An 11,669-nucleotide genomic window follows, 5' to 3' on the forward strand; every position below is an offset into this window, starting at 1 on the left:
CAACCCTCAACAGCGAAATTTCAGTTGGGAGTAGGTGGGACCTCAGTGGGCGGGGCTGTGTGAGCGGCCAGCCAATCAGAGTCCTCCTGTGCTGTACGTGCCAGACTTGTCTTCCCTACGGCGGCTCTTCCTTCCGGGAGCATCAGGACCTGCTCCAGTAGAAAGATGGCCTAGTTCTGGTTCTGGACCTCTGGTTCTGGGTTTGGGGATTTCTTGGATAACATCTTGATATTAGAAACCCTTCAAAGTTGAAGGTAATACAGCAACATGCCCTCTGCAACAAAAGCAAGGTCAAAGATCAAACTCACAAGCTTGGAGTTAAACAAAGAGCAATTTCAGGATGTGAAGAAAAATAAAAACACTACTATTCAGAGTTTTAAACTCTGCTTCTCTACTTCTTTATACAACAATAATGTCATCCTCTGGACATAGTTTGAGCCCAGTTTGCTGAAGACTAAGGTTTCTGTCAGTCTTTGGCCAACAGGAGGAGCTGTTTCCTTCAGCAGCTAAAAGAAGCCACATTCACATACCAGGATTTATTTAGCAAATAGATAAAATAACAACAGCTAACCAATCAGCTCATGGGGTTCTTACTGTTACGTGATGCAACTCAGAGATGGACTGTGTCTCTTCCTGTCATGCTGACATGAATCTGAGTCAGTGATTCAATCTGTTTCCAGCGTGTTTGTGCTGGTTCAGTTTCTGCCTTACATGCAGAAATAAAGTCTGTAACACCTGAATCAAGAGACAGAGCAGTGAAAATGTGTTTTATGGCTAACTGTATTGTCCTGGGAAGTTGTAAGCTAACTGTGGTGACCTGGGAAGTTTTAGACTAGGTATGACTTACTGGGAACCCTTTAAGCCAACTGTGGAGTTCTGGGCTGCTTTATGTTAGCTGTGGAGGCCTGGAAAATCTTAATGCCAATTATGGTGTCCTGGGAAGCCTTAAGGCTAACTGTGGGGTAGTTGTGGAATCCTAATGAGCTTTAGGCTAACTGTTGTGTCCTGCTGAGCTTTAGGATATCCTTGGTGTTCTGGTAAACTATACCCTAACTGTTGTGTCCTGGTGAGCTTTAGGATAACTCTGGTGTCATGGGAAGTGCCTGAATAAATTAAACAGAAGTGTGAAGAGGTGCTTTAGGTTGTGGTGTCCTGGGAAGTGCCTGAAGGCCCACTCTGGCCTGAAGAGGATTGTCAGCTCTGTGAAACATTCAGCAGCCTGCTGAAGAGCAGCTTTGAGCTCATGCTACCAGAATAACAACAGAGCCCCTCCTCCACTCGCTGCTCTGTGGGAGTACCTACCTCTCTGAGGGCCTGTTTACAGAGACCTGAGGGTGTCAGGAGGTCTGATTCAGAGCCCACAACTCCACAGGAGCAGTTAGAGATACTACTGACACCAGTGGAATCAATCTACCAACATTTTATCCACGGATCAGGAACTAAATGTTGTGTTTAGTCATGTGTTACAACAGCTGCTATTTAAACCAGGCTCTTTGTGTTTTGGTTGTCACTTGGTTTTGCATTTGGATTATTCTGGGTTGTTTTGTTCTAATCGTTGTGTTGTTACAGCAGCAGAAAACCACCATGGGTGGCCCTCATTCTGTCAGGTGACAGCAGGAGGGTCAAACTGGACAATTACAGACTGGAAAAACTGATCCCACAGTTTCAGCCACAACTGAACTTGGTGGAAACAATATTAAAGCATGGTCCCATCCTCCCTTGGCTCAATTGTTTGTGCTACTGCTGCTGGTGGTAGTGTCATGATTTGGGAACATTTTTCTGCTTTGGGACTCTCAGACTTTATATAATAGAAGAATGAATTGAGAAGCATTACTATGAGACATTATTTAAAGGGGCAGCCTTGTGTGAAATTTTTTACCTTAACATCATATTATGATATTATTCCCTCATCAAGAACATACTTGGAGTGCTGCTTTGATTATGTCATGCATGTGTGAGAAATCCTTTAATCTCCATGGCAACCATTCAATTGTCCAAACCTCCTTGATGCCCCAAGTTTTGCCTTCAAGGCACAGCTGCTCTCCCACTCAGCTCCTTCAGACTAGCCAGCAGTAATTAGCAACACCTGATGCAACATCTACTGAGCTCATACAATATTCTTTTCAGTGCAACGCTGGTAAAAAACGTTGTTAAAAGGTTAATAGAGGAGCCATGTTGTGAGGACTTCCTAAAGCAGAGTATCAGAAAGAGCAGGAGTTTTTAAAGAGACAGAAGCCCAATTTCAAGGTGTCAAATTACAAAGTAAAATTTCTTTTAAGTCACACATAATATGTATAGCATATTTATAACAACAGAAGTTAGCATAGTTAATTATGCTATAAAATGGTACTACGTGGCTGGAAAACACATAATACTGCCCTTTTGAGAAGAATCTGAAGATAAAATGGGGTTATGAGATCACCTGATCACAAACAACAACACTTTGTTTTAAAGAAAGAAAATATAGCTGCTTGATGGTCCAGTCAATTGCCACACTTAAATCCAATCAACAACTGAAGAACAACGTGTCCAGAGAAGGTCCCAGATCTGAGGAATGTGTGTGAAATTATTGGCCAAAATCTGATATTTTCTCCACAGTAAGAGTCTTTATCAGGACCCAAATAGCTTTTCTGCTAAGTATCGGATCAATTATGTTCAAAACTAATTCCTTTTTAGACATATCATGTTTCATGAGTATAAACGAAGAAAACATGAGGGACCAAAATCAAAAGTTAAAGAGTAGGGATGTTCAGTCAGGATAACAAAACAAATGAGCTGGACAGGTTTTTTCACACATTCCTGTTTTATTGCCCAACCTAACACCTCAGTGCAACTTTTCCTGACCTCCTGACCCTGACGTCTTCACACATATGCAGTGACCCAGGGTCACATCTCCAGACTTCCTCTTTCCAGGAAACAGAGAAACCATTTAGCAGCTAATTGGACATTAGCAACAAGTTCGCTAATAGAAAACTAGCTACTGAATGTGCTAATGACGGAGAAAGAAACCATTACAGAAGAACCATTTATCCGACTAGCATCCACGACAGACTATGCTGCAGGGAGAAGCTATAGCACGTGCATGGGAATGATTAACAGCCCTAAGACCCGCCTCCTGGTTCTGATTGGTTGTTCCTAGTTAGCACTGGGAGAAGGCAGAGAGGTTTATATTTTTAACCGATTATCTGTCTTACAACAAATATGTTAAAAAACATTTTTTATAAAAGTTACAACTGCAGCTTTAATGTTGAATTCTTCAGACAATAAAACGGGTTGGATAAGGAAACAAGCTGGATGGAATCTGTGATAATGGGTAATAAATCTTATTACAAATGGGAGCAGATCTGGAGACTTACTGTTGATTTGTTTTGGTTGGGCTGTGTTTTTCTGATTGGCTGGGCTGTGCAACCAAAGGGAAGTTTATACCAGTGGAACAAACGGCTGTACTTTTCCACTCCAAACTTTGGCATCTAACTCTGTCCGCTCCTCCTTCTCCCCCTCAGCTACATGTATTCATAACACACACACACACACCTCCCATTCACACATACACTGAGGTAATGGAGGTTTCTCCCAGGGTTTCTAGTTTTAGTGCAGAGCTACAACAACTACCTCTCACCATCTGATTGGTTCAAGGTTTTGCTTAAAGAATAAAGGAACACGTTGTTCTCTATTTGGGCTGTGATTCACTTCAGATGTTCTGAAACGTGACCATAACTCCTTCGATTCCCTTGGTCGAGGTTCCCTCGTCACGATTTCCATCTGGCTTCATGTGCTTCTGTGTTGTCAGAGCCACACTTTTTTTATGGTGTTGTTCCAACTGGTAGCTCCTTAAACTGGGCTGAACTTAGAAATAACTGGTCAAATGATCAACAGCGAACTGTTGATCCAGTTGGGTTACGACTAAATTCATGTTATCCCAGCTTTACATTAAAAATATTAATATCTGCTACACTGGACCAACAAAATCTTCTAAGTTTTATTGAACTTAATGCGGCCCACTTCATGCCAACTCAGTCAAGTGTGGAGGATGTTTATTTAGTTCTATTTTTCATCACCATATGTAGAAGTTTACAGTTTGGAATATTTAGGTATGCTTTAAAACTGCAATATGTAACTTTTATAAAAATATATATATATTTTTACATATTTGTTGAAACTGTCACTGTGTCAGGACTGTTTTGTTATAATCTGTCAAATAAAGCTTTCTCCCAGTACTCCCAGTGATAACATCCAATCAGAGCCAGGAGGCGGGTCTTACCGCTTTTAATCATAATCTCATGGCACTGCTCATCCTAGCACGGTCATCAATGCTAAGGCTATTTAGCATAGCCACAGATGACGGCAAAGTTTGCCCTGTAGCTTGTTTTTCCCCGTTAGCACATTTAGCATTGAATACTAATGATTGATGGTGCTAAGACCCGCCTCCTAGCTCTGACTGGTTGTTTTTGGTCAGGAGCGATGCATTTCGTCAGAAGGCAACAGCAGCTCAAAGAGGAGTTTGAGGAGATTGATATTTCACAGATTGTCTGTATCATAGCAAAATGTCAATACATGGTGACAGTTTTAACAAAAATGTAAAAAATTCTAGCAAACAAAAAAAAACATTCTTTATAAAAGTTATATACTGCAGCTTTAAATGGAGAAAATGTACTTTCATCTGGGTGACTTTCATCTGGGATGGCTAAGGGGAAAGTCATCACAGTGACTATCTCTAATTTGACCAAAAGTGTTTTTTTTTTTTTTATATAAAAGCTGGTTAAATGTTGTCTAATCAGGGCTGTAGCTATTTTTTTTAACATCCAGTAGAAAATCTCAATATTAAACTTGAGGGAACATAAATTAGCCACTAGCAGCGAAGAAGGTCACGTTTTGAGCGCAGCAGTGAAGTTCAAACTCTCTGCTTACCGTTAGCATTATCTGCAGCTTAGCTGACAATATCATTAACTGAAATAAATAAAAGCTGTAATTAATGGGGGAAAAACTAGAACTAAGTGGAACTATATTGTGCATTTATGAAACAACTAAAACATACGTAACTTGTGGATATAATATCTTTAGTTTTAGTGATCATGAATCTATTTTTTAGCCTCTCAATCTGATGTGAAAATGACTTATTTTTTTACTCCTGGCGATGTTTCAGGGTAGTCGGTAAAATGTTGACAATAAAAGCTGAGAGAAAACACCAGAATCAGTTGGTGTTCAACAATAACTGAGTCTGGCTATCTTCTGTTGAGAACATACATGCATAAACACAATACAATACGTTACGCTTTTTGAATTCTGCACCTACAAATTAACCAAATTATGAAAAACCTAAAACTGCTACTATATCTAATAAAACTAAACAATATTTAACTAGTAATAATTAATAAAAACTAATAACTATACCATATAAGCAAATTAAAACTAAACAAAAAGTCACAGTGAAATAAAAAAATATATTGAAAAACTCAAAACTATTATAACCCTGGTTCAGACTGGGTTCTGGGGTTCTGGGTTCTGGGTTCTGGGTTGCAGAGCTATGGCCACTATAGTTAGTTTACTGACACGGTTCAGGACTAGAGGAGACTGAAAACAATCCTTCACCTCTGCGGTGATGAAGCTGTGCTGCTGAGTGGGAGTGTCAGCGGTCCTCCTAACCGTCCTTTATGCTCCAAGTCTGCCTCAACTTGTTTTTGGATCGCTGCCCTTTCACCTCAATAGCTCAGATTTTTCAGTTAATGTGTGCAGAGCTACGCTGAGCTTTCCTTCGTATTTTCCTTCCAAGCTGTTTCTATTTTTTCTGTTTTCTTTCAGCTACATATCGACTCATTTTAAAAGGAAAATCTGGAAAAAGTCCTTTGGAGAACTGTTGACTTGTTAAAAGATAACAAGTTGCTTTGACACAGACAGAAAGGACCTTTGGACTGAAGCGTAAACTTTGCATGTTTTTCTGTCTGCCTGCAGATTTCTGCTAGCGTTGTTTGCAGAGAAAGTGTGTCCCACACACGCACGCACACACGCCCACACACACACACACACACACACACACACACACACACACACAAACACAGCATTTCTGATATTTGTTCATCATATCAACTTCACTTCCTGTCTACAGAGGCAGCTGACACACAAAGGAAACATTGCAACAGCTTGGCTCACAAAGCAGAAGCCGTGAAAAAACCAGGGCTGTAGTGCAGTGGTGTCCAAAGTGTGGCCCATGGGCCTTTTGCTGCACTCTGAAAGATTTTCTGTGGCCCCAGATCTCAATGTAAGCATAAGAAATGGACAAATGGACACTTTTTTATCTTGTAGATCAAGATTTTTTTTTGACAGATAAATTACATCTTAACAGCGTTTCTACATTGGTCTTAGATTTGGAGAAACCAGAACCACAAACATTGAACTACCTTTACTCAAACACAATGCAATTTATCCTAAAATAATCAGAAACTTTTTTGTCTGTTTTATGACAACAGAATTGCACAAAACTTTTTATGTTTTCTATCTGATATGATGTACAATTTGACTTTAGTTTATTATTAATAAATAAAACAAAACGCACAAAAAGTTAATCTGAACATACATTTTTTGGCGCTCCAATGCTTACGACTGAAGGATTCTGGCCCACGTGGCACAAAGTTTGGACACCACTGCTGTAGTGGAAAGAGACCCTGAGTCTCTGAACGAGATAAGATAAGCAGCAGAACAAACAGAGCCTGTGTCTGTGTGTGTGTGCGTGTGTGCGTGCATGCGTGCATGCCTGCGTGTGTGTGTGTGATCCGCTCGGCAGTCAGAGGTCATGCTGAACAGGTCAAACCTGCTGCTGGCAGGACATCTCTGCTTGCTGGGACAAACTGACCATTTTCTTTTCCTCATTCTGCAACTTTCTCCTGCTACTCTCCAATTAGCATAATTTCCTGTTATTTTTAACTTTCTGCTCTCTAATTTTTTCTCTTCATACACCTGGTCTGCCGTTGTGTTTAGTTGAGCCACTACTGCCACCAACTAAATGTTCATCTGTAAATGATCACATGACCTTCAGGGTTTAACCCCATTTAAAGCACCAAAATTACTTTGAAGGTTTTATTGGCTCTAGTGGCCTTTATTTGATAGTGAATTGACAAAAAAGTGGTTAATGAGAGAAGGGGAAGACATGCAGCAAAGGTCACGAGGCCGGGAATCGAACCTGCGACGTCGAGGACTAAAGCCTCCATATGTAGGCTGTGCTTAACATAGTGCCATTTTATAGCACAATGAAATCAGTTGTTATAAAAATGCTATATTATATCAAATATGACTTAAAAGAAATGTTGCTTCCTGATTTAACCTGTTGAAATTGGGTTTCTGTCTCTTTTTCTGAAGCTCCTCCTTCAGGAAGTGATCACAACATCGCTCCTCTATTATCCCGTTAGCAACATTTTTTCCTTTTTTTTTTGTTTTGTGAGGCAGAGGCTTGGGAACTGCAGCTCTGAGGATAAGCTGCGCCTCAAAGGCGGGGCTAGATCCACCCAGTTGTTTTGCACAATGGTTGCCATGGAGATTAAAGGATTTCCCAAACATGCATGAAAGAATCAAAGCAACAGTCCAGTTCGTTTTGATGAAGGAGCAATATTACAGAATGATGTAAAGCTCAAAAGTCAATTTTACATAATACAGGCCCTTTAAGTCAGAGAAGCCAGAAAGATGTTTAAATGCTTTTCATACATCCGATTATGTTTTACAGTGAATTATGAATAAATTTATGTCAAACAGCTATCAGGTGTAGATGGTTATCGTCTGCTAAATTCCTCATAACTTGGTTGTCCAAAGTGTTCAGGATTTTAATGTATTTATTTTTAATGTTATTTTTATTATGTTGATTAAATATTTTTAAGAATTTTTGTGCCTTAAATGTCTTGAGTTTGTAGATTTTGGAGTTTTAAAGCTCTATAACTGGTTTTATGTGAAATGTTACAATTTCATTGTTGTAATAATTGAAAATTTATACTCATGTAAATCCACAAGGATAGTCATAATAACAAACATTTATTGATTTTCATTGGGTTTACAGTAAAAAGCTTCACAGAGTTCTCATCGGCCAATCATCTGAGCCTGATCTGGCCAGCTGGATGCTGATTGGCTGCTGGGGCTCATGCCCACCATTTCCTTTTGTGTTCAACAAGAGACAGAGACCAGAGACCGGAGACGTTTATGTCCAAATGTCCACAGCCAAGACAGGACAAAGACAAATAAAAATGGTAGAAAACAATAACCCAGCTCCACTTGGTTCGGTTCTGTTGGAGTCTGGTCAGATTCTGACTCAGTGAGGACAGTAAACTGGCTGGTGTTACACCATAATCTGTGACAATAAGAGGAGCTGTTGCATTTTAACACAACTGTAACCTTTGTAGGGCGGCGCCAGAAACAAACGCAAAAGGAGAAATTCAGTTCTGGTGTTAAATATTCATTAGAATTTAATCTTTGAGAATGGGTTCTTGCATTATTATACTATTAGCACAATTTAGTTGAAAATGGTTTCAAAATAACAATATTAACAATATTATTGCAATAACTTCTGGGACAATTTATCATCCAGCAAAATTGTTTTTTGTGACAGGTCTATGTAAATATTTCTAACAGTAGTCATATTATTAGTGATCAGATATTACTGTTTATTTGTTGCTTGTTTTGTATTTTATTATTTTGCGTTTGCTCCCCCCAACCCCTCCACTTTTTAAGCTTTGCGTTAAAATGCAACAGCGCCCCCTACGGTCACAAGGTCATCCTCACGCTGCCAGGAAGTCGCAGAACTGAGCGAAGTCCCTCTGCATGAAGTTGTGGCTCAGCTGCAGGTCGTCCTCCGAGGGGACGTACTGGATGCTGTCCTCCTGCAGGAAGACGCGCGGCCCCGGCGGTCCTTGTGGCGGCGGCTCAGGGCTGTCCAACAGGCCGCCCCTGGCGTTCTCCAGGACGCCCAGGTATGAGTCCATGTCTGTGAGCTCCAGGTCGCTGTCGGAGCTGCAGCCGCTGTCGCCACCCACCGAGTCGGAGCGCAGCTGCTGCATCTGGTACTTCTCCTGCATCAGGAACTGGTTGGTGTTCTGGGGGGCCTGCATGCCCCGGGCCCCCTTGCCCTGGACGTTGACCGGACGCAGAGACCGCAGTCGCCTGCGGGGGCGCTGCGGGCGATGGGGGCGGGGCTTGTGGCGGGGAAGGCGCGCCCTGGGCCCCCTCTGCCTCCGGCTCTGCAGGCGGCCGCTGCAGCTCTTAGTCCAGCCGGCCGTCCAGCCGGGCGTCTCGCCGCTCTTCCTGCGGATGTCGGCGTCTCTCAGCTTCTCGTCCTCCCGCCTCTGCTGCTGGAAGATCCTCCTGCACATGATCTCTGAGAGCATTTCTTGTGTTTCTCACCGCCTCCTCCTGCTTCACATCGCTTCTGCTTCAGATCACGGCTGACCCTCCTCTCTGTCGCTCTACCTTTTCACCACTCTGGCTCTTTTCTTCTTGACCTCTGGCTTTGGCTGGTGCATCGCCCGCTCTTCCTCCGCCTGCAGCAGCAGCTTGCCTGCTGGTCTGACTCTCTTCCCCCCGATGTCTCTTCTTCTCCTGACTGAAGGCTGGATCAGCTGCTGGATCGGGTGCGGAGTGAATGCAGTGAACTGATGAGGCGTTCAGGGAACGTCAGGCTGCTTGGAGTCCGGTCAGGGAGTGTGATGCTCTCAGCTCTGACAGCACTCGAGGTGTCTCTTCCTCCTCCTCACAGCCAACATAAAGAGCTGGACCGGTCCACTTCCTGCAGAGGGAGGGGGGCGGTGCCTTCAGGCGCCTCCGGTTGGGGATTAAACCTCTGAACATGACAGAAGGTCAAAGGTGTCAGTGGATCTGCTGAGAATTGGACCTCTGGACCCAGACGGATGAAGCTCTTTGTCTCCAGCAGAGAGCGTTACTCCCCCTGCAGCCTGATGATGGTTCAGTCCGGTTCGGTTATAGCTGCTGTAATCTGATCCACAGCTACCACCCCCCACCCCCATCCTGTCTGACAACAACAACTCGAGCAGCTCTGTGGCTGCTGCAGCACATTAGAGCACCGTCCACTAAATCTGCAAGGTTAAAGGCAAATTAACTCCTGACTTTATAATTAAACTATTATGTTTATTAATAAAGTTGGACGTTGTGAACTAATAAACTTTTTATTCGTAATACTTTAAAATTCAGAGACACTATAAAAATACTGGAAATAACAAAACTAAAGTTATTATCTGTGGATCTAAAGAGGAACCACATAGAGTCAGCATGCAGCTTCAGTTATTACAGCTAGAAACTGGAGATCAGGCCCAAAATGTATTTATGTATTTCTGAACATTCAGAAATACATAAATACAGTTACAAAGTCGGTCTTCTATCACTTGAAGAACATTTCCAGGATTAAAGGACTAATGTCCCAGCAAGATCTAGAGAAACTCATCAATGAGTTTATCTTGAGTTGCATTGATTACAGCAACAGGTCAAATTAAAAAATCAATTCTTCAGCTGCAGCTGATCCAGATCGCTGCTGCTGGTGTTCTGACTAAAAATCCAGGAAGAGAGAGAACATCACCCAGTTCTAAAGTCCTTCACTGAGAGAATAGACTTTAAAGTACTGTTGTTAGTTTATACATCACTGAACGGCTTAAAGATCTGCTGCTGTCTTAGCAACCTCCCAGACCTCTCAGGTTTTCTGGTTCTGGTTCTGCTCTGCATCCAGAATCCGAGCCAAACATGGAGAAGCAGCATTCAGCTATACTCCACAAATCTGGAACAAACTTCTAGAAAACTGCAAAGCAGCAGAAACACTGAGTTCCTTTAAATCAAGACTAAACCCCCCACTTGTTTAGAGTTACTTTTGAACTGGAATATTGACCAGCATATTTGATGTGTAATGATTAACAACAAGTTTGATGATGGTAAATCATCAAAATATAAAGCTGAGAAGATTAATCAGAAACCAGGTCAATGGATGAATCAAGCAGGGGGCATGCTGAAGACAAACAAAAAGAAAAAAGAAAGAGTCTTCCTCAGAACAGATGCCTTCTGTCCCGTCCCTGCTCCAGCAGCGCCACCATGCGGTTGGAATGTATTACTCCACTTTAAAAACATCCGTGAAACCGCAGGGTGGGTAAGCATGATGAGTACCCGCTCAGAGACATGTGAGCTCTAGAAATTCACCTTTAACCCTGGAGTCGTGCAGTGATTTTTTATTTTGGAGAATAAAATATGACGTTTTCATGTTTTTTGTTTTGTTTTTTGTTTTTGGGAAGTTTGATGGAAATGTTGTAAAGTTGAACATAAAACATGATTTAGTTTGCATTTTGTGCAAATGTTGCACAAAAATGACACATGTACACACGTTAGACATTGCATTTCTTATTTTTTTACTTTCTTCTTGTTCCATTAATCAGGATCACTGAATCACAGATATCTTGCTGAGTTTAGGAGTAGTGGCCGTTGTTGCTAGGTTTGCATTTCCTATCCAATCCGAACAGTAGAGTTCAATCTAGAAAAAAAAATAAAGAAAAATCAATATTTTAACTTTTTGTTGTTTGATGTGTGATATTACAAAATGGGTCTAACAGTGTTAATAATTATATAATCAATAACAAATAAAAGTAGGAATTAAATTGCAGGAATATTGTATTTAAGATACATTTAGAAAAAGGATAAATAGA

The 11,669-nt window shown here is 41.5% G+C and overlaps 1 protein-coding gene across 1 annotated transcript; it reads right to left on the bottom strand.

Annotated features, from left to right (window-relative positions):
* Positions 1 to 7,994: 7,994 nt before the first annotated feature.
* On the bottom strand, positions 7,995 to 9,730 carry LOC106917355 (uncharacterized). The gene has a single exon (XM_014986246.2). It carries the CDS (start codon positions 9,357 to 9,359, stop codon positions 8,754 to 8,756), a length of 606 nt encoding a protein of 201 aa, XP_014841732.2. The 5' UTR covers positions 9,360 to 9,730; the 3' UTR covers positions 7,995 to 8,753.
* Between the last annotated feature and the right edge of the window lie 1,939 nt (positions 9,731 to 11,669).

The sequence above is a fragment of the Poecilia mexicana genome, unplaced genomic scaffold (assembly GCF_051168715.1).
Source record: "Poecilia mexicana isolate PSO_F unplaced genomic scaffold, ASM5116871v1 scaffold_5, whole genome shotgun sequence".
NCBI lineage: Eukaryota > Metazoa > Chordata > Actinopteri > Cyprinodontiformes > Poeciliidae > Poecilia > Poecilia mexicana.

What these genes read in the sequence shown, in the direction of transcription:
- LOC106917355 (XM_014986246.2), bottom strand. Translation starts at nt 9,359, where the DNA reads ATGCTCTCAGAGATCATGTGCAGGAGGATCTTCCAGCAGCAGAGGCGG.